Below are 24,029 nucleotides of genomic sequence, written 5' to 3' on the forward strand. Positions count from 1 at the left end.
CATAGACCCACTGCAGAGTGACCCAATGGTTGGCATCAAGTGTGGGCGTTCATGGTGAACCTCATGAAAGGGCCTAATTACACAAACCAGTCAAGCATGGCCAAGAGTTAGCAGTATTGGTGACAATAATAATATTTAATGTGAGTCTAATAAAAAGCAAATACAAATATAAAACATGACCAAACGTCAAACACCCTTGTGCATCCCCTTTTTGCTAAAAAAACCTTCGCCTTTCACTTCCGACTACTCCTACGTGGTGCCTCCCCTGTGGCTGCAGCAGAGGTCGCGTCAGGTTGCTCTTGTTCATGCCTTGACCGTTCAGATGCTTTGGGCCTACGCCCTCTGGATTTCGGTCCCCGTGAGGGCCCCTCCAAAACTGCTCAACTGCACCTGTGCAGGGGCAGACTCGGCCACCCGGAGAGGAGGCAGCAGTGCAGGTATTGTTTGAGAGGTGGGGGCAATGGGTGAGATGTGGGAGCGCTTTGAGTGGCGTCCCCACTTCCATGTCCCCTTTCGACATCATCCCTCACCTGGCTCAGGCCCAGGCCACTCCTAACACTCTGCTTAACATCAGTTTGGAGGACATGTGTAAAGCCTTTTCAGGCCAGTGCGAGACTATCTGCCTGCCTCTTTAAGGCCACAGACTGTTGTTCACCCTGCGTCTGGCCGGCCATTGTCAGGGCCTGAATGGACTCATTTGTGAGCCGTGCTTGAAGCTCAACGGAGGCTGTAATTTTCTCCATCGCAGACATTCCCGCACTTGCCCGTGACACTATCTCAGAGATGCCCTCACGTCCCTGTGACACGTCAACTGGACAAGCTCTGCTAGGTTGTCCAGAGATACCCTCCTGTCCCTGATTCACAATTTCACTCATGCACGAGTTGGACTCCTCCATTCTCTGTCTCATTGTGTTATAATAGGAAATATTTCTTTCTGGAAATATTATTCTGGACGGCTTATTCTTTCAAAGAGGAAATATCAATGCACAACGTCCTCCACCGTGGGCAGTAGGAGTCAACGCAGCTTGGCTTAATTTGTTTGTTAACTGGACTGTAACTGATGCTCGTGCCTCACTTGAGGTTTCCCACTGGTATAAATAAGACTGTATTGAAAACAGAAGAACTACCAGTCTATAACGTCAACAAACAAAGTCACTTCTCTCCGAAAATGGGACTGCCAGTAATCATAGAGGTAGAAAACATTTACTACCCGATCCTTGCAGTGATAGGTGTTCCCGGTAAGCCTGTTCTAATCAGGTCTTATTAATTTTTAACAGTCTTTATCTGTTGCACTGCTGCTGCCGTCGGTGTGATAACATCACCTGTCGACTTTGATGGGTTTCATTTGCAGCATATGGAATCCTGGTCTTTATTAATAGAGGCAATAGAGTAAAAAAGCAAGGAAGATATGCTGAAGCGTTATAAAATGCTGGTTTAGAACTTATCTGGAGTATTTTGTTCAATTCTGGGCACCACAAAATCATGAAGGGTTTTGATAGAGCAAATAAGGAGAAGGTGTTTCAAGTGGAAGGAGGTTCGGCAACCAGAGGACAGAGATTTAAGATAATTGGCAAAACAACCAGAGGGGACATGAGGAATCAATCTTTTATGCAGCGAGTTGTGATAATCTGGAATTCACTGCCTGAAAGAAACAGATTCAATACTAACTTTCAAAAGGGGAATTGGAGAAATACTTGAAGGGAAAAACATTGCACCGCTACAGGGATCGGGCGGCGAAGGCAGGTTGCGGGGGCGTGAATGGGACTGGCTGGATTGATCCTGCATACTGCCACCGCGGACTCGATGGGCCGAATTGACTCCCTCCTTTCCGTAACCTTTCTATGAATCCATAAACAAAAAGCTATTTATCTATTCAGAACTCGTAAGCTTGGATGGAGAGGGAGAGAGAGAGCTTCGAGTGACCAAAAATAATCAATACATTTTCGGTTCGTAATTGCCCTTTCTGTTATTTACAGCTAATTTGATGACGGTTGTGGTTCTCTCCCGCGGAAACTGTGGCCTCTCCAAATGCATTACCCGTTACCTGTTGGGCATGGCGGTGGCTGATCTGCTGGTCCTGATATTTGGAGTGGTCTTGTATGAAATTAAGGACTGTTATTTCCCATTTTCTTTCCTGAACTACACTCCTATTTGCAGCATCAATATCGCCCTGCTTTTCATGTCCATCGATTGGTCTGTCTGGTTAACTGTCGCTTTCACCTTTGACCGATTCGTGGCCATCTGTCACCAAAATTTCCGCAAAAAATATTGCACAGAAAGAACTGCGGCTATCGTTATAACAGTTGTGTGTTCCTTAAGTATTATGGAAAACGCTCCAATCAACTTTGTATTCGAACCTCGGCAGATAATTAACGATGTTCCATGGTCCTGCCATGTAAAACCAAGCTTCTATACCTTAACCATATGGATAGCATTCACGTGGTTTGAAATTATTCTTACCCCATTTATCCCATTTCTCTTGATTTTACTGTTCAATGCTCAAACCATCAGGCACATTGTGCAGGCCAATCGAGTGAGGAGGGGACTCCGTGGAAATAATAACAGTGAGGATCACAATGATCCAGAGGTGGAAAACCGAAGGAAGTCCATCGTTTTACTGCTGACCATATCTGCTAGTTTCATGATCTTATGGTCAGTAACGTTCGTCTTTTTCATACTTGCACAGTTGACAGAAGCTCAACTGACAGAATCAAGTTACAATGCCCCTTTCACTATCATGGAGCAGACCGGCTACATGCTTAGGAATTTGAGTTCATGCACAAACACGTTTATTTATGCAGTGTCCCAGAGTAAGTTCCGAGAGCAATTGAGGAATCTTATTACGAGTCCCGTGTCCCTCATTATTAATTTATTCAAATCCGTTAAGTAACCGCACTGGACGAAAACGTAATTCCATCCATCGGAACCTAGCAGAGGTTGTCCAGATGACATGTGCACGGAATCTCCAATGGGAGCTGCCATCTGGTCCCCATATCAGACGTCATGCTGTGTGAGATGAATGATACTTGGGGCAATGTTAACTGGGCCGATAATGTAAACCAGGCGGATTTGGATTGGAACAAATATATGGCGACAATTTTGCACCGAAACAAATCAATTATGCAAATTTATCTGCTGCTTTTGACCGATCTAAACCCGACACTGGTTTCTCGAACATATCCCTCAACCCCCTCCCTCCTCCTCCCGTCAGAAACACATATCTGCTGAAACTGCTCGCTAGTCTTTTCAACGTGTTAACACTGTGGATTATCCAATGGGTCTTCCTGCCTCATCTGCCATTTTGCTTCCAATTTACTAACTTCTGACTTGTAAAGTGAAATTTAATTCGAATAATGTATGGTTCAATAAATTTGATTCTCACCTCCGTGGTTGTGGACAATGCAATTCGGTCGCTGCCGATCTGCCCTTTTCCAAGGCAGGAGAGAGCGCCTCCTTGAGGTGTTCTGGAGATGTAAATTCATCACACCTGGAATCATGTCTGTTGCTGGATTCCGACTGTCCACTTATCATGGGAGCAATGTCTGATGTTTCTTCATCCACCTGTCCAAGTCAGGCGAGAATGTTGAGATAGATTCTGCCTCGACCACTAATCCTACAAGTGAATTCCACGGCCTCACGACTATTTGTTCACGACTTGTTGACAGAAGGTCATGCCTTCCAAATCTGATTGATTCTTTGAGGAAGTAACAAGGAGGATTGATGAGGGTAGTGCAGTGGATGTTAATTACATGGATTTTTATTAACGCATTTGACAAAGTTCCACATGGCAGAATGGTCAGAAAGGTAAAAGCCCATGGGATACTGGGAAATGTGGCGAATTGGATCCAAAATTGGATCAGTCGCAGTAAACAAAGGCTAAAAGTCGATGGGTGTCTCTGTGAATGGAAATTCGTTTCCAGTTGTGCGCCACAGGGCTCAGTGTTGGGCCCCTTGCTGTTCAGGGTATATATTGATGATTTGACTGAATGTAGGGGGCATGATTGAAAATTTGCAAACGACACAAAAATTGGGCGTGTTATTGAGAGTGAAGAGGAAAGCTGAAGACTACAAGAAGATATCAATGGGTTGTTGGAGTGGGTGGAAAAGTGGCAAATGGAGTTCAACCGGGAGAAGTGTCAGGTAATGCACTTATGGAGGGCAAACAGTAAAAGGGAATACGCAGCAAACGGGGTTCCATTGAGAGGAGTCGAGGAAGTGAGAGACATTGGAGTGCATATGCACTGGTCCCTGAAGGTGGCAGTAGAGGTAGATTAGGTTGTGAAGAAGGCATCAGGAACACTTGCCATTATCAGCCGATGCATCGAATACAAAAGCAGGGATGCAATGATGTCACTGTATAAAACGCTGGTAAGGCCACACCTGGAATATTGTACGCAGTTCTGGTCTCCACATTACAGGAAGGACATAATTGCTCCGGAGAGAGTGCAGAGAAGATTTGCAAGAACGTTGCGGTGGCTTGAAAATTGCAGCTACGACGAGAGATTGGATAGGCTGGGGTTGTTTTCCTTGCAGCAGTGGAGGCTGAGGGGAGACTTGATTGATGTGTACAAAGTTATGAAGGACCTAGATAGATGAGAGAGGAAGTACCTGTTTGCCCCAGAGGAGAGTGCAAGAACTCGAGGACATCGTTTTAGCTGATTGGTGAAAGGATTAGAGGGAACATGATGATAAACTTTATTTACCCAGAGGGTGGTGCGTTACCTTTTACCCGCTATGTACTGTACATGTACAGGAGCTGACACCGAGAAATACACGGGCCGTACAGTACAAGCCAGGAGGAGAGAATCGTTCCCTTTTACTCGTTGTCTATTGCACCTGTATGTTGCTGAAAAGAACATAAGAAATGGAAGCAGGAGTCGGCCATTCGGTCCCTCGAGCCTGCGCTATCATTCCATCAGCGGGCTCAACTCCACTTTCCCTCCCGATCCTCATATCCTTTGATTCCCCGATAGTCCAAAAATCTATCGATCTCAGCTTTGAATACATTCAAGGACTCAGTATCCACAGCCCTCTGCGGTAGAGAATTCCAAAGATTCGCAACCCTCTGAGAGAAGAAATTCCTCCTCACCTCAGTCTTGAATGGCCGACCCCTTATCCTGAGACTATGCCGCCTAGTTCTGGACTCTCCAGACAGGGGAAACATCCTCTCAGCATTTACACTGTCAAGACACCTCAGAATCTTCTATTTTTCAATGAGATCTCCTCTCATTCACGAAGAAGTTTGGAACTTTGTGGGGTATAAGAGGAGGCAATATTGGGACTTTTCGCTCTCTTGCTTCCTGCCTGCTCTCATCTTCGCTGGTCCTCACCTTCACAACAAGAACCGAGCACTCTGCCTGGGACGGAGAGAAGAAATCACAACGAGAAGGAGAGCCTCGCTCTTCAACTGTATGGACGAACCTCAAACTGAGACTTGAATACTGCCCGGCGGTACAGAACCAGGAGACTCGTTTTCTACAAGGGGAAGCAGTGATCAAGTCAAGCGACAATCAGGTTGAGCATTATCCACGTCCACATCCTTAAGACCACCGGGATTGTGTGAGGGAGTGTTGTGTGTTCCCAACCAAGCCATAGGGGTTTGGTGGGAAGATTCTGTGGTTTTGGATATAGCGTATACTCTACTCTGGGTAGTGATGTAGTGTACTGTATTGTCTTGCTCCACCGTTTTTTTTAATGTATTGAAGATGGCGGTGTCTGTTAACCTGAATAAACACTGTACTGTTGAGTCTGAAAAAATTGTCCGTGAGTCAATTGTGTTCACTGTAATTCCCGTCATCCAGAACTGTGTAAGGGGGAGGTGATTCGAACCCACCCATCCACTTACATTCCAGCTGTCGTACTGACGACTTGTGGTCCAAAATTCGCCGCGCCTCTGGCCAAACTGTTCCTGCACAGCTACAACACCGGTATCTACCCGACAATGGGGAAAATTACCGAGTTATGTCCGTCCATAAAAAGCAGTTCCAATCCAATCCGGCCAATTACCGCCCCATCAGCCTGCTCTCAATCATCAGCAAAGTGATGGAAGGTGTCGTCGACAATGCTGTCTAGCGGCTAGTGATAGACTTCAAGAGGCTACAGACAGTTTGGAGGCACGGGCGGACCCTTGGCAGATGAAATTTAAGGCAGAAAAACGTGAATGACACATTTCGTTGGGAAGAACGAGGAGTATCAATATAAAATAGAGGGCTCAACTCTAAAAGGGGGTACAGGAACAGAGAGAACTGGGAGTATATGTGACTAATCGTTGAAGGTGGCAGGGCAGGTTGAGAAAGTGGTTAAAAAAGCATACGGGATCCCGGGCTTTATAAGTAGAGGCACAGAGTACAAAAGCAAGGAAGTCATGATGAACTTTAATCATAAACTTGGTTTGGCGATAACTGGAGTATTGTGTCCAGTTCTGGGCACCGCACTTTCGGAAATATGTGAAGACCTTAGAGAGGGTGCAGAAGAGATTTAATAGAATGATTCCAGGGATGAGGGAATTCAGTTTCGTGGAGAGACTGAAGAAACTGGGGTTGTTCTCCTTGGAACATAGAAGGTTGAGAGGAGATTGGATAGATGTGTTCCAAATCATGAAGGGTCTATTCAGAGTAGATAGAGAGAAACTTTTCCCATTGGCGGAAGGGTCAAGAAGCAGAGGACACAGATTTAAGGTGATTAGCAAAAGAACCAGAGGTGACATGAGGAAAAACTATTTTAACGCAGCAAGTGTTTCGGATCTGGAATGCACTGCCCGAGGGGGTGGTGGAGGCAGATTCAATCATGGCCTTAAAAAGAGAACTGGATTACTATTTGCAAACAAGAAATTTTCAGGGCGACAGGGAGAAGCGTGGGGCGGGGGCGGGGGGTGGCGGGGTTTGGGCTAACTGGACTGCTCTTGCACAGAGCCGACTTGGGCAGGATGGACCAAATGGGATCCTTCCTTGCTGAAACCTTTCTATAATGCTTTGATTCTACAAGAGCAGGTCAGAGGCTGGGTATACTGCCGCGACCAACTCATTTCCTGACCCCACAAAGCCTTTCCACCACCGACAAGGCACAAGTCAGGAGTGTGACTGATACTCTCAACTGGATAAGTGCAGCTCCAACAGCACTCAAGAAGCTCGTCTCCATCCAGGGCAAAACAGCCCGCTTGATTGGCACCCCATCCACTGCATTAAACATTCACTCCCTCCTCCACCGGCGCACCGTGTCTGCAGTGTGTACCATCCACAGGATGCACTGCAGCAACTTGAAACAAAGAAACATAGAAACATCAAGAATAGGAGCAGAAGGAGGCCGTTCGGCCCTTCGAGCATGCACTGCCATTCAATATGATCATGGCGGATTCTCTATCCCAATATCATATTCCCAGCCTTTCCCCATACCCCGTGATCCCTTTTGTATCCAGAAATCAACCTCGCTCCTTCTTAAATATATTCAGTGACTTGGCCTCCACAGCCTTCTGTGGTAGAGAATTCCACATATTTACCACCCTCTGAATGAAGAAATGTCTCCTCATCTAAGTCCTAAACTTCCTTCCCCGTATTCTGAGACTGTGACCTTTCCTTATGGATCCCCCAGCCAAGGCAAACATCCTCCCTACATCCACCCTGTCGAGCCCTGTCACAATTTTATATTCCAAGGCTTCTTTGAAAGCTCCTCTCAAAACCGCAACCTCTACCACCGAGAACAACAAGGGCAGCAGGCACTTCGGAACAACATAACCTGCACGCTCCCATCCAAGTCACACACCATCCCGACTTGGAAATATATCGCTGTTCCTTCATCCTCGCTGGGTCAAAATCCTGGAACTCCCGACCCAACAGCACTGTGGGAGAACCTTCACTACACGGACTGAAGCGGTTCAAGAAAGTGTCTCATCACCAAATGTTCATGAGCTAATTCGGGATGGGCAATAAATGCTGGCCTTGCCAGCGATGCCCACATCCTCGGAATGATGTAAATATAAAGGTAAGAATTCAAAAACGAGAGGGGGCGTCTGGATTTAAACCAAAGATCTCTTGATCTGCAGTCAAGTGCTCCACCACTGAGCTGCACCCCCACATCTGATGAGCTTCATATTAAAAACAAGGTTCATTAAGTGGCAGTTTTCATCATTGATCGGTCCAACGTGAATACAATGTTCATCAGTTAATCTGGTCGAAAAAGAACTACGGTAATCAGGAATGTCTCATGAATGGCGTGAGTCACACTATTGTGCACAGATGCGATGCAGAACCTAACATGGAAAGGCTTGTCACGAAGCTTCAGTGAACACATCCTTACCACAGGATGCGGAACTACAAGCAGCAGCCAAACGACACCTGAATTTCAACCAGAGGTTTCTCCAGCTGCAGTCAAATGCTCTCTCACTGTGCTCTGTCCCCAGCTATTTCGATCGTTGCAGTCAGAGGGAGAAAGTTAGGGCAACTAAAGCCAGAGCTCCCTGGATGACAAAAGAGACACTGAGTAAGATGAAACGGAAGAAAGGGACGTATGATAGATGTCAGGTTGATAACACAAGTGAGAACCAGGTAGAATATAGAAAGTTCAGAGGGTAAGTGAGAAAGGAAATAATGTTTGTTGTGTATTTATATATTTCTGTGTGTCATGGCACGCAGTGACCCCAGAATGTTCCAGTGACCCCAGAGTGATGGCAGAGAGAAACTAGACATCCCAGAGTGTAGCCAGTCAGCCCAGAGTGAGTCCAGAGTGCAGCCGGGCATGCCAGAGTGATGCCAGAGCGGCGGCCTTTGTGTTTGGGCCACCAGCACAAAAACCACCACCACAACAACAACTTGTATTTATAATATATATTATCTATATATTTATAATGTATTTATATATTTCTATGTGTTATGGCACGGGGACAGCATGCACAAAACGGCGGAGAGCGCTGAGTCCACCTTGGACAAAATGGCGGCGAGCGCGGCCACCATCTTGGACAAAATGGCGGCCAACACGGCCACCATCTTGGACAAAATGGCGGCCAACGCGGCCACCATCTTGGACAAAATGGCGGCCGGCGCGGCCACCATCTTGGACATTTTACCCGGGCCAGATCTGTTCTCATCCCATTGAAATTTGCCCTCCTTCAATTGAGTATTTTTAATTTAGAGTGATCCATGTCAATTTCCATAGCGACTTTGAACGTTATGATACATGGTGGCTGCTCACGAAATGCTCCCCCACTGACGCAAGCTCCACTTGGCCCATGATTTCCCTGCAAAATTTGCTCCTCTATCTCCTTCCCACTGGTTGGTGGCCTATAGAATACACCCAGTAGTGTAATGGCAACTCTTTTATTTCTTAATCAAATAAATTCACTCTTTGACCCCTCCAGGACATCCTCTCTCTCCAGAACTGCAATATTCTCCTTAATCAATAATGCCACATCCCTCCATTCTTTCCTTCACTATCTTTCCTGAACACCTTGTATCCAGGAATATTCAGCACCCAATCCTGCTCTTTTTGAGCCAGGTCTCCGTCACTGCGACAACATCGAATTCCCATGTGGCTATTTGCGACTGCAGCTCTCCAAACTTGTGTATCACGCTTTGTGCGTTTTCACACATGCACTGCAATGAGTATATCCTCTCAGTTCTAGTATATCCTCCCGGATCTCGTATATCCTCTTCGTTCCAGTATTTCCTCTCAGTTCGAGTGTATCCTCTCAGTTCTCGTATTTTCTCTCAGTTCAAGTATATCCTCTCAGTTCTCACATATCCTCTCACTACTGGATCTAATCGCGGGAATTGAAACGGAGCAGATAGAAGTAAGTTTAGGGAACATCGAGGCAGTCGTGATCATAACATAATAAGATTTGAAATAGTGATTGAGAAAGACGGCCACAAGCCTGTTTCCAGCATTTTCTGCATGCATCTCACGATAAAAAAGACGCTTTTCAGCAATCTCCACTTTAATTTCATGGCCAATTCACACTTTGGACACTCACAGCCACTTATTTCATCGTCAGGATGTGATCTCTGCAATTTACACACTTTTAAATTCATTTAAGGCCCACTTCTGTTCCGTAACATGCAACTGAATATATTGACTGAACACATGTTAGTCACTTCACACATTCACTCCTCCTGTCCACACTTGCGTATTGCCTGCTGGATGCATATTTATTACAGTGATGCGCTAATCTGTACACTGACATGCGGGCACGGACAATTTCATTATCTGAGGGGTTGCGAATGGAACTATAAACCGTGCAATCAGCAGTGAACATCCACATTCCTGACCTTATGATGGAGGGAAAGTCATTGATGAAGCAGTTGTAGATGTTTGGGCCGAGGACACTGCACTGAGGAACTCCTGCAACACTGTCCTGGGGCTGAGATGATTGGCCTCCGCGAACATCTTCCTTTGTGCGAGGTGTGACTCCAGCCACTGGAGAGTTTTCTCCTGATTCCCATTGACTTCAATTTTTCTCGGGCTCCTTGGTGCCACACTCGGTCAAATGCTGCCTTGATGTCAACGTCAGTCACTCTCACCTCACCTCTGGAATTCAGCTCTTTTGTCCATGTTTGGATCAAGGCTGTAATGAGGTGTGGAGCCTTCTGGTCCTGGTGGAAACCAAACTGAGCATCGGTAAGCAGGTTATTGGTGAGTAAGTGCCGCTTGATAGCACTGTCGACGATACCTTCCGTTACTTTGCTGATGATTGAGAGTAGTCTGAAGGGGCAGTAATTGGCTGGATTGGATTTGTCTTGCTTTTTGTGGCCAGGACATACCTGGGCAATTTTCCACATTGTCAGTTACATGCCAGTGTTGTAGCTGTACTGGAACAGATTGGCTTGAGGCGCGGCTAGATCTGGAGCACAAGACTTCAGCACTCCAGCCGGGATGTTGTCGGAGCCCATCGCCTTGGCTGAATCCAGCGCACTCAGCCGTTTCTTGATATCACATGGAGTGAATCGAATTGGCTGAAGATTGGCTTCTGTGATGGCGGGAATATTGGGAGGAGGCCGAGATGGATCATCCACTCGGCACTTCTGGCTGAAGATGGTTGCAAGCACTTCAGTTTTTTCTATTGCACTCACATGCTGGACTCCGCCATCATTCACGATGGGGATGTTCACAAAGCCTCCTCCTCCCTTCAGTTGTTTAATTGTCCACCACCATTCACGACTGGATGTGGCAGGACTGCAGAGATTTGATCTGATCCGTTGGTGGAATCGCTTAGCTCTGTCTATAGCTTGTTGCTTCCACTGTTTAGCATGCATGTCGTCCTGAGTTGTTGCTTCACCAGTTTGGCACCTCATTTTTAGGTACAACTGGTGCTGCTCCTGGCATGTTCATCTACAATCCTCATTGAACCAGGGTTGATCCCCTGGCTTTTTGGCAATGGTAGAGTGAGGAATATACCGGGCCATGAGGTTACAGATTGTGCTGGAATGCAATTCTTCAATACAAATGAGAATGACCAGTGACCGAGAGCGGAGCTCGTTCATAAAGGAGAGGGACCAGTGACCGAGAGAAGGGCGGGGATATAAAGGAGGTGGAGGAGTGCCCGAGAGCAGGGCGGGGATATAAAGCAAAGGGAGGAGTGACCGAAATCAGAGCGGGGATATAAAATAAAGGGACCAGTGACCGAGAACAGTCGGGAACATAAAGGAAAGGGAGGAGTGACCGAGAGCAGGGCGGGGATATCAAGGACAGGGACCAGTGAAAGAGAGCAGAGCAGGTGTACAAAGCAGAGGGACCAGAGACCGAGAGAAAGGTGGGGATATAAAGGAGAGGGAGCAGTAATTCATATCCCCGCCCTGGTCTCGGTCACTGGTCCCTCTCCTTTATATCCCCGCTCTGCTCTCGGTCACTGTTCACTCTCTTTTATATCCGCGCTCTGCTCTCGGTCACTGGTCCCGCTCCTTTATATCTCCGCCCTGGTATTGGACACTCCTCCCTTTCCTTCACATTCCCGCCTTGCTCTCGGTCATTCCTCTCTCTCTCCTTTTTTCCCTTCCCTGCTCTCGGTTCCTGGTCCCTCTCCGTTATATCACCGCCCTGCTCTCGGTCACTTTTCCCTCTCCTTTATTTCCTCGCTCTGCTCTCGGCCACTGGTCCCTCACCTTTATATCCCCGCTCTGCTCTCGGTCACTCCTCCCGATCCGTTATATACCCGCTCTGCTCTCGGTCACTGATCCTGCTCCTTCTGCTTTAAAATGCAAGTGCAGCAGTTAATTAGGAAAGCAAGTGATATGTTGGTCTTTATTGAAAGGGGGTTGGAGTACAAGAGTAAGAATGTGTTACGACAATTGTACAGGGGTTTGGTGAGACCTCACCTGGAGTACTATGTACAGTTTTGATCTCCTTATCTAAGGAAGGACATAATTGCCTTAGAGGCGATGCAATGAAGGTCAACTGGATTAATTCCTGGGTTGACAGTGTTGTCCTATGAGGAGAGATCGAGTAGAATGGGCCAAGACACTCTGGAGTTTAGACGAATGAGAGTTGGTCTCATTGTAACATTTAAGATTCTGAGGGGGCTTGACAGGTTAGATGCTGAGGGGGTGTTTCCCCTGGCTGGACAGTCGAGAACTCGGGGGCATAGTATCGGGATAAGGGGTCAGATATTCAGGACTGAGTTGAGGAGGAATTTCTTCACTCAGATGGATTTGAATCTTTGGAATTCTCTACAACAGAGGGCTGTGGATGCTCAGTCATTGAGTATGTTCAAAGCTGAGATCGATAGATTTTTGGACCATCGGGGAATCAAGGGATATGGGGATCGGGCGGGAAAGTGGAGTTGAGGCCGCTGATGGAATGGTAGAGCAGGCTCGATGGGCCGAATGGCCTACTCATGCTTCTATTTCTTATGTTCTTATCAGCACCATACAGGTAAAATAGACAACGACTAAAAGGAATGACTTACACCCGTCTCATACTGTACGGCCCATGTGTGTCTCAGTGTCAGCTCTTGTACATGAACAGTACACAGTGGGTAAAATGGAACGATTCACTCCTGTCTTGTACTGTACGGCCGGTGTGTGTCTCGGTGTCAGCTCCTGTACATGTACAGTACACAGTGGGTAAAAGGGAAACCCCCACCCTCTGTGTAAAAAAGTTTTTCCACATGTCCCCTCCAATCCTTCCGCCAATCAGCTGAGATCTCTGTCCTCCAGTTCTCGAACTCTCCACTAGGGCAAACAGGTACTTCCTGTCTCCTCTATCTCGGCCCCTCATAATTTTGTACACCCCAATCAAGTCTCTCCTCGGCCTCCTCTGCTCCAAGGAAAACAACCCCTGCCTATTCAATCTCTCCTCGGAGCTGCAATTTTCAAGCCCTGGCAACATTCTTGTAAATCTTCCATGCACTCTCTCCAGAGCAATTATGTCCTTTCTGTAATGTGGTGCACAATACTGCGTCCAAAATTCCAGCTGTGGAATTACCAGCGTTTTATACAGTTCCATCATTACATCGCTGATTTTGTATTCCATACCTCGGCTAATAACGGAGAGCGTTCCGTATGCCTGCTTCAAAACTTTAACGACCTGGACTGCCACCTTCAGGGACCTGTGCACATGCACTCAAAGGTCTCTCACTTCCTCCACCCCTCTCAATCTCACCCCGTTTACAGTGCATTCCCTTTTACCGTTTGCCCTCCAAATTGCATTACCTCACACTTCGCCGGGTTGAACTCCATTTGCCACTTTTCTGCCCAATCCAACAACCCATTGATATCTTCTCGGTGTCTGCAGCTATCATCTTCACTATCAAATAGACGCCCAATTTTGCTGTCGTCTTCCAATTTGCGAATCATGGACCCTACATTCGAGTCCAGATCATTAATATCTCCCACAAACAACACTGAGCCCTTTGGCATAAAACTGGAAAAGAATTTCCATTCGCAAAGACATCCATCGACTTTTGCTCTTTGTTGACAATGACTGAGCCAATTTTGGATCCAATTCGCCACATTTCCCAGTGTCCCATGAGCTTTTACCTTTCGGACCAGTCTGCCATGTGCGACCTTGTCAAATGCCTTACTAAAATCCATGTAGAGAACATGCACTGCACTACCCTCATCAATCCTCCTTGTCACTTCCTCAAAGAATTCACTCACATTTGTTAAGCATGACCTTCCCTGAACAAATCCTCAACAAATAGTCATGAGGCCGTGGAATTCGCTTGTAGGGTTAGTGGTCGAGGCTGAAACTACTGAAACTATCTCAACATTCGAGCCTGATTTGGACAGGTGGATGTAGAAATATCAGACATTGCTCACATGATAAGTGGACAGTCGGAATCCAGCAACAGACATGATTCCAGGTGTGACGAATTTACGTCTCCACAACATCTGAAGGAGGCGCCTTCTCTGCCTTGGAAAAGGACAGATAGGCAGCGACCCATTTGCATTGTCCACAAACACGGAGGTGAGAATCAAGTTTCGCTTAACAAAATGGCAGATCAGGAAGGAAGGCCCATTGGATAATCCAAAAGGTTAACGCGTTGAAGAGACAAGCTAGCAGTTTCAGCAGATATGTGTTTCTGAGGGGAGGGCGAGGGAGGGGGTTGAATTATATGTTCGGGAAATCAGTGTCGGGTTGAGATCGGTCACAAGCAGCAGATAAATTTGCATAATTGATTTGTTTCGGTCCAAAATAGTTCCCAAGTGTTTGCTCCAATCCGAGACCGCTTGGCTTCCATTATCGGACAAGTTAATATCAAGCCACGAACCTTAGATCTCACACAGTATGATATCTGAGATGAGGAAAAGATGGCAGCTCCCATTGGAGAATCCTGTACGTACATGTCAACTGGACAACCTCTTCTCGGTTCCGATGGTTGGAATTACGTTTTAGTCCAGTGCGGTTACTTAACTGATTTGAATAAATTTATAATGAGTGTCATTGGACTCGTAATAAGATTCTTCAATTGCTCTCTGAACTTACTCTGGGACACTGCATAAATAAACGTGTTTGTGCATGAACTCAAAGACCGAAGCATGTAGCCGGTCTGCTCCATGATAGTGAAAGGGGCATTGTAACTTGTTTCGGAAATTTGAGCCTCTGTAAAATATACCAACATGAAAAAGATGAATATTACCGCCCATAAGATCATGAAACTAGCAGATATGGTCAGCAGTAAAACGATGGACTTCCGTCGGTTCTCCACCTCTGGATCATTGTGATCCTCACTGTTATTTTTTGCACGGAGTCCCCTTCTCATTCTATTGGCCTGCACAATGTGCCTGATGGTTTGAGCATTGAACAGTAAAATCAAGAGAAACGGGACAAATGGGGCAAGAATAATTTCAAACCACGTGAACGCTATCCATATGGTTAAGGTATAGAAGCTTGGTATTACATAGCAGGACCATGGAACATCGTCAATTATCTCCCGAGGTTCAAATGCAAAGTTGATTGGAGCGTTTTCTATAAGACTTAAGGAACAGACAACTGTTATAACCACAGCCGCAGTTTTCTCGGTGCAATATTTTTTGCTGAAAGTTTGGTGACAGATGGCCACGAATCGGTCAAAGGTGAAAGCGACAGTTAACCAGACAGACCAATCGATGGACATGAAAAGCAGGGCGATATTGAGGCTGCAAATAGGAGTGTAGTTCAGGAATGAAAATGGGAAATAAGAATCCTTAATTTCATACAGGACCACTTCAAATATCAGGACCAGTAGATCAGCCACCGCCATGCCCAACAGGTAACGCGTAATGCATTTGGAGAGGCCGCAGTTTCCGCGGGAGAGAACCACAATCGTCATCAAATTAGCTGCAAATAATAAAAAGGGCAATTACTAACTGCGAATGTATTGATTACTTTTTCGTCACTCGAATCTCTCTCTCTCTCTCAGCTTCGGAATTCTGAAAGGATAAATTCCTTTATGTTTACAGAATCACAGAAAGGTTACAGCACGGAGGGAAGCCATTCAGCCCATGGAGTCCGATCTGGTTCGATGCAGGAGCAATCCAGCCAGTCCCATTCCCACCCCACAACACGCACTCTCCGCCCGATCCCCGTAGCACTGCAAATTGTTTCCCTTCAACTATTTCTCCAATTCCCACTTATAAAAGTTATTATTGAATCTGCTCCCACCGCCCTTTCAGGCAGTGAATTCCAGATCATCACAACTCGCTACATAAAAACATGTTTCCTCATGTCGCCTCTGGTTCTTTTGCCAATTATCTTACATCTGTGTCCTCTCGTTACCGACCCTCCTGCCACAGGAAACACTTTCTCCTTCTTTACTCTATCAAAACCCTTCATGATTTTGAACACCTCTGTTAAATCTCCCCGAACATTCTCTGCTCTAAGGAGAACAATCCGAGCTTCTTCAGACTCTCCACATGATGGAAGTCCGTCATCCCTGGTATCATTCTCGTAAATCTCCTCTGGAACTTCCCTAAGGCATAGACATCCTTCCTAAAGTATGGTGCCCAGAATTGATCACAACACTATAGCTGAGGTCTAAACCAACGTTTTATGAAGCTATAGCATGAATTCCTTGATTTTGTTCTCCGTGCCTCTATTAAGAAAGACCAGGACGCCATAGGCTGCGAACGAAACCCGTCCAAGTGGACAGGTGATGGTATCACACCGACGGCAGCAGCAGTGATACAGTTAAACACTGTTAAAAATTAATGAGACCTGATTGGAACAGACTTACCGGGAACACCTATCACTGCAAGGATAGGGTAGTATATTTTTTCTACCTCCACGATTACTGGCGCTCCCATTTACGGAGAGAAGTGACTTTGTTTGTTGCCGTTATAGACTGGTCGTTCTTCTGATTTCAAAACAGTCTTATATATACCAGAGGGAAACCTCAAGTGGGGCACGAGCATTAGTTACAATCCATTTAACAAAAAATTTAGCCATGCTGCGTTGACTCTAACTGCCCAGGGTGTTGGTCGTTTTGCAGTGATATTTCATCGTTGAAAGAGTAAGGGGTTTAGAATATTATTTACAGACATAGTATTTCATATTATAACACAATAGCGCAGAGGATGGAGGAGTCCATCTCCTGCATGACTGGAAAGGTCGCATTTGACTGAGTGTGGCATCAAGGAGCCCTCGTAAAATTGACGTCAATGTGAATCAAGGGGAAAACTCTCCAGTGGCTGGGGTCATACCTTTAAGAAAGGAAGATGGTAGTGGTTTTTGGAGTCCAATCATCTCAGCCGCAGGGCATTGCTGCAGGAGTTCCTTTGTGTCGTGTCCTAGGCCCAAGCATCTTCAGCTGCTTCATCAATGACCTTCCCTCCATCATAAGGTCAGAAATGGGGATGTTCGATGATGATTGCACGGTGTTCAGTTCCATTCGCAACCCCTCAAATAATGAAACAGTCCGAGCCCAAATGCAGCAATACCTGGACAACATCCAGGCTTGGGCTGATAAGTGGCAAGTGATATTCGCGCCAAACAAGTGCCAGGCAATGACCATTTCCAACAAGAGTGAATCAAACCACCTCCCCTTGACATTCAACGGCATTACCATCGCCGAGTCACGCACCATCAACATCCTGGGGTCACTACTGACCAGAAACTTAATTCGACCAGCCACATCGATACTGTGACTAAAAGAACAGGTCAGAGGCTGGATATTTTGCGGTGAGTGACTCACCTCCTGACTCCACAAAGCCTTTCCACCATTTACAAGGCACAAGTCAGGAGTGTGATGGAATAATCTCCACTTGACTGGTTGAGTGCAGCTCCAACATTCAAGAAGCTCGACACCATCCAGGACAATGCAGCCCGCTTGTTTGGCACCCCATCCACCACCTTAAACATTCATTCCCTACACCACCAGCGCACAGTGGTTGCAGGATTCACTGCACCAACTCGCCAAGGCTTCTTCGACAGCACCTCTCAACCCCGGGACCTCTACCACCTCGAAGGACAAGGGCAGCAGCTACAGGGGGATCAACACCACCTGCACTTTCCCCTCCAAGTCACACACCATCCCGACTTGGAAATATATCGCCGTTCCTTCATCGTCGCTGGGTCAAAATCCTGGAACTCCCTTCGTAACAGCACTGTCTGAAAACCTTCACCACATGGACTGCAGCGGTTCACGAAGGCGGCTCACCACCACCTTCTCAAGGGCAATTATGGATGGACAATAAATGCTGGCCTCGCCAGCGGTGTCCACATCCCATGAACGAAATAAAAAAATATATACTGGAGGGAATCTCTGAGATTGTGTCACAGGGACGTGAGAGCATCTCTGAGATAATGTCGTGTGTAATTGCGGGAATGTCTGCAATGGAGAGAAGGCGAGCCTCCATTGAGCTTCAGGCACGGATCACAAATGTGCCCATTCAGGCCCTGACAATGGCCTTTGAGACTCAGGGTGAACAACAGTCTGCCGCCTGAAAGAGGCAGGCAGATACTCTGGCACCGGCCTGACAAGGCTTCAAACATGTCCTCCAAACTTTTGTCCAGCAGAGTAGTTGGAGTGGTGTGGGCCTGGCCCGGGGGAGGGATGATGGTGAAAGGGGACATTGAATTGGGGACGCATCTCAAAGCGCTCCCACGTCTCACCCATTGCCCCCCCCTCCACTCCAGGTGGCCGAGTTTGCCACTGCACAGTTGCAGTTGGAGCAGTCTTTGGAGGGACACTCACGGGCACTGAAACACAGAGGGCGTAGACCCAAAGCATTTAATCGGTCAGGGCATGAACAATAGCAACCTGCGACTACCTCTGCAGCAGCCACAGGGGAGGCATCACGTAGGAGAAGTCGGAAGTGAAAGGCGAAGGTTTCCTGAGCAAAAAGGGGATGCAGAAGGGTGTTTGGCCGTTGGTCATGTTTTTTTTACTTATATTTGCTTTTCGTTAAACTCACATTAAATATTATGATTGTCACCACTACTCGCACGTCTCTTGGCCATGCTTGACTGGTTTGTGTAATAAAGCCCTTTCATAAGTTTCACCATCAACGCCCACACTTGATGCCTCCCATTGAGTCACTCGACAGTGGGTCTATATGTAGTTGCAGGACTGTTTTGTGCAGGGAGGGATGGTGGGGTGCTGATGTCAGCGCTGCTCTGTCCAGGTGGTGAGGACTGGACTCTTCACACTGTCTGATGTTCGGAGAACCGTTCACGGATCAGTGACTCCCTGGCCTCAGTATTACCGAGGTGAGGCGCTGTTCTGCCCAGGGGTTGCTCCTGCTCCTCTTCCTCCTCCTCAATGTGGATGGCAGATGTGGATGGGGCCTCCTCAAACAGCCCCCCTCTTTGTTGTGCCAGGGGACAACAGGCGAATATAATGGGGTCAATTTTCGGATGACCGAGCGGGTGCATTCATGGTGGGGGTCGGCGGGGGGTGGGGGCGGATAATAAAATTGGAGAATACCGGAGCGAGTCCAGAGCCCCGCTCGTACCCTCCCTCTTCCGGGTTCCCCAATGACGCGAATTGGTGCGCGCGCAGCCCCCACATGCAGGTCTCCCAACGGCAATTGAAGCCGGCGGGATGACAGTTTGGATAGCTGGGGAGGTACTTGAGGTCATTGACAGACCTCATTGGGAAGAGATTTTAGCTGGGATGTGATTTTGGACTCTCCTCGGCGTGTTTCCCATGCTGTGGGAAGCACTCCCTGTTGTTGCAGACGTGTTTCAGTCAGCAGCCATTGGGGGATGCAAAGGATTCCATGACAGTTGGGAGGAATACCTCATTCATTGCAGCAAGGCACTCTGTCACCTCAGACAAAGTTGTGACAGTCATACCGTTGTCTCCACACTCAAAATTATTACATCATGCCCTCAAAACTGCTTTCCAAACACATTTACCTACTTTGCGGATCCCCTCACTCTCAAACCGTCAGGATCAGTTTGGGGTGTTTGGGTTCCATAGCTGCATTAATCACTCCATTGGAGGATGAGCAACATCACCAGCCTTGCCAGGCACGCCGTCCAACTCCGCCACATGGAGCTAAACAACACAGTGCTACGCAACAGGCACCTGCTCAAAGCAGTCATGCAACTACACATACACCCAATGTCGGGTGACACAATGGGTGGCATCAATGGTGTTCATGGATAACCTCATGAAAGGGCATTATTACACAAGCCAGTCAAGAATGGCCAAGACGTGGCAGAAGCGGTGACAATACAATATGTTATGTGAGTTGATCAGAAATCAAACAGAAGTAAAAACCATGACATACCCTCAAACACCCTTGTGCATCCTCTTCATGCTCACACGTTTGCCTTACGCTTCCTACTACACATATGTGATGAATGCCTTGTGGCTGCAGCGCAGGTAGGGCAGATGGGGTGAGGCTGACCGTGAAAGAGATGCATGAGAGGATGAGTATGAGACAGAGCCATGAGATTGTATGAGGATTGGGTTGAGTGGTAGTGGTGGAATGAGCACTGGCGAGGTGAGTAAGTGAGTCAGATGAGGATGACCTTTGAGTGGGTGCGAGGAGTGATGTGATAGAGTAGTGTTGGCACAGCAGAAGGAGATGTGGGGTGGGGGCGGTGATGTTGCAGGCGGAGTGTATGCTGGTCCGTGATGTGCTGGTGGTGCTGGTGACCTCCTGGGCCACCTCGAGCCGGGCCTTCGTGGTGGCAGACGGAGGCCAATTCTTCCCGTCCGCCGGGTGGAAAATCTCCCTCCTCCTCCTCCTCCTCACCCCATCCAGTAAGACCTGGAGTGTTGCATCATTAAACCTGGGAGCAGCCTTTAACCATGGGCTGCTCCATGCTGTAATTTTGGCTCCTTTCTGCAGCATCAGTCAGCAGAGGACTGCCCCTTTAAATAGGGCTCCTCCAGCTGACAGCCGATGATGCGGGGGCGCAGTCCGCCCGCTGCACAGCTGTCCAGCGTGAAACTGGGAAGCCAAGTTAAGTGGCTTCAATTTATTTAGAATCACGTGGGGCAACCACCGATTTCACCGGGCCCAGTCGACCCCCCGCTGGCAAACCGCCTCCCTCCTAATATCGGGCCAGTGTGGAGAGTCCAGTCCTCACCACTTGGATTGAGCAGCGCCCACACCAGCCCAGAACCTCCCCACACGTCCCTGCACAAAACAGTCCTGCAACGACACAAAGGCCCACTGTAGAGTGACCCAATGGGTGGCATAAAGTGTGGGCGTTCATGGTGATCCTCATGAAAGGGCCTCATTACACAAACCAGTCAAGCATGGCCAAGACGTCGCAGTCGTGGTGACAATAATAATATTTAACGTGAGTTTAACAAAAAGCAAATACAAATATAAAACATGACCAAACGTCAAACACCGTTGTGCATTCTCTTTTTGCTCACAAAATCTTTGCCTTTCACTTCCGACTACTCCTACGTGGTGCCTCCCCTGTGGCTGTAGCAGAGGTAGTGTCAGGTTGCTCTTGTTCATGCCTAGACCGATAAGATGCTTTGGGCCTACGCCCTCTGGATTTCGGTGCCCGTGAGGGTCCCTCCAAAGATTGCTCACCTGCAACTGTGCAGGGGCAGACTCGGTCACCTGGAGAGGAGGCAGCATTTCGGGTATTGGTTGAGAGCGGGGGCCGGGGGTGGGCAATAGGTGAGATGTAGGAGCGCATTGAGTGGCGTCCCCACTTCCATGTCCCCTTTCGTCATCATCCCACACCTGGCTCAGGTCCAGACCACTCCTACCACGCTGCTGGACATCAGTTTGGAGAACATGTATGAAGCCTTTTCAGTCCAGTGCGAGAGTATCTGCCTGCCTCTTTAAGGCCACAGACTGTTGTTCACCCTGCGTCTGGCCGGCCATTGTCAGGGCCTGAATGGACTTATTTGTGAGCCGTGCTTGAAGCTCAACGGAGGCTGGACTTCTCTCCATCGCAGACATTCCCGCACTTGCCCGAGCCACTATCTCAGAGATGCCCTCATGTCCCTGTGACGCTATCGCCGGGATGACCTCACCTCCTTGTGACAGTATCTCAGAGATACCCTCCCATCTCTGATTCACAATTTCACTCATGCACGAGTTGGACTCTTCCATTCTCTGTCTTATTGTGTTATAATATGAAATATTTTCTTCTGAAAATATTATTCTGGACCGCTTATTCTTTCAACGAGAAAATATCAATGCAAAGCGTCCTCCAGCCTGGGCAGTAGGAGTCAACGCAGCTTGGCTTAATTTTTTGTCAACTGGACTGTAACTAATGTCTTGCCTCACTTGAGGTTTCCCTCTGGTATAAATAAGACTGTGTTGAAAACAGAAGAACGACCTTTCTTTCACGTCAACAAACAAAGTAACTTCTCTCCGAAAATGGGAATGCCAGTAATCATAGAGGTAGAACACATTTACTACCCTATCCATGCAGTGATAGGTGTTCCCGGTAAGCCTGTTCTAATCAGGTCTTATTAATTTTTAACAGTCTTTATCTGTAGCACTGCTGCTGCCGTCGGTGTGATAACATCACCTGTCTACTTTGATGGGTTTCATTTGCAGCCTATGGAATCCTGGTCTTAATTAATAGACATGATGTGGAGATGCCGGTGATGGACTGGGGTGGACAAATGTAAGGAATCTTACAACACCAGGTTATAGTCCAACAAATTTATTTTAAAATCACAAGCTTTCGGAGATTATCCCCTTCGTCAGCTTGTGATTTTAAAATTAATTAATAGAGGCCATGGAGTAAAAAAGCAAGGAAGTTCTGCTAAAGCGATATAAAATGCTGGTTTAGAACTCATCTGGAGTATTTTGTTCAATTCTAGGCTCCACAAAATCATGACGGGTTTGATGGAGTAAACAAGGAGAAAGTGTTTCCAGTGGCAGGATGTTCGGTAACCGGAGGACACAGATTTAAGATAATTGACAAAAGAACCAGAGGGGACATGAGGAATCAGTCCTTTATGCAGCGAGTTGTGATGATCTGGAATTCACAGCCTGAAAGGGCGGTGGAAACAGATTCAATAATAACTTTCAAAAGGGAAATTGGAGAAATACTTGAAGGGAAAAAAAATGCACGGCTGCAGGGATAGGGCGGCGAAGGCAGTTTGCGGGGTAGGGGTGCGAATGGGACTGGCTGGATTGATCCGGCAGACAGCCAGCGCGGACTCGATGGACCGAATGGCCACCCTCCGTTCCGTAACCTTTCTGTGATTCCAGAAACAAAAAGGGATTTATCTAATCAGAATTCATAAGCTAAGATGGAGAGAGAGAGAGAGAGGTTCGAGTGACCAAAAATAATCAATTAATTTTCAGTTAGTAATTGCCCTTTCAATTTTTTCAGCTAATTTGATGACGATTGTGGTTCTGTTCCGCGGAAACTGCGGCCTCTCCAAATGCATTACCCGTTACTTGTTGGGCATGGCGGTGGCTGATCTACTGGTCCTGATATTTGGAGTGGTCTTGTATGAAATTAAGGACTCTTATTTCCCATTTTCATTCCTGAACTACACTCCTATTTGCAGCATCAATATTGCCCTGCTTTTCATGTCCATCGATTGGTCTGTCTGGTTAAATGTCGCTTTCACCTTTGACCGATTCGTGGCCATCTGTCACCAAACTTTCAGCAAAAAATATTGCACAGAAAGAACTGCGGCTATCGTTATAACAGTTGTGTGTTCCTTAAGTATTGGAGAAAACGCTCCAATCGACTTTATATTCGAACCTCGGGCGATAATTAACGATGTTCCATGGTCCTGCTATGTAAAACCAAGCTTCTATACCTTAACCGTATGGATAGCATTCCTGTGGTTGGAAATTATTCTTACCCCATGTGTCCCATTTCTCTTGATTTTACTGTTCAATGCTCAAACCATCAGGCACATTGTGCAGGCCAATCGAGTGAGGCGGGGACTCCGTGGAAAAAAATAACAGTGAGGATCACAATGATCCAGAGGTGGAGAACCGAAGAAAGTCCATCATTTTACTGCTGACCATATCTGCTAGTTTCATGCTCTTATGGGCGGTTATGTTAGTCTTTTTCATATTTGTAAATTTTACAGACGCTCACATTTCCGAACCAAGTTACAATGCGCCTTTCACAATCATGGAGCAGACCGGCTACATGCTTAGGAATTTGAGTTCATGCACAAACACGTTTATTTATGCAGTGTCCCAGAGTAAGTTCCGAGA

The 24,029-nt window shown here is 47.1% G+C and overlaps 2 protein-coding genes across 2 annotated transcripts; one reads left to right on the forward strand and one right to left on the reverse strand.

Moving 5' to 3' along the window:
* Nucleotides 1-1,168: 1,168 nt before the first annotated feature.
* Nucleotides 1,169-2,890, forward strand: LOC137320051 (probable G-protein coupled receptor 139). Its single transcript, XM_067981853.1, has 2 exons — nucleotides 1,169-1,238; nucleotides 1,977-2,890. The coding sequence occupies exons 1-2, from the start codon at nucleotides 1,169-1,171 to the stop codon at nucleotides 2,888-2,890; spliced, it is 984 nt and encodes a 327-aa protein (XP_067837954.1).
* A 2,513-nt stretch (nucleotides 2,891-5,403) lies between these two features.
* On the reverse strand, nucleotides 5,404-21,941 carry LOC137320052 (probable G-protein coupled receptor 139). Its single transcript, XM_067981854.1, has 4 exons — nucleotides 21,692-21,941; nucleotides 14,911-15,744; nucleotides 5,846-5,931; nucleotides 5,404-5,475 (listed from the first exon to the last, which is right to left on the reverse strand). The coding sequence occupies exons 1-4, from the start codon at nucleotides 21,939-21,941 to the stop codon at nucleotides 5,404-5,406; spliced, it is 1,242 nt and encodes a 413-aa protein (XP_067837955.1).
* Between the last annotated feature and the right edge of the window lie 2,088 nt (nucleotides 21,942-24,029).

Source organism: Heptranchias perlo, unplaced genomic scaffold (genome assembly GCF_035084215.1).
Source record: "Heptranchias perlo isolate sHepPer1 unplaced genomic scaffold, sHepPer1.hap1 HAP1_SCAFFOLD_97, whole genome shotgun sequence".
Classification (NCBI taxonomy): Eukaryota; Metazoa; Chordata; class Chondrichthyes; order Hexanchiformes; family Hexanchidae; genus Heptranchias; species Heptranchias perlo.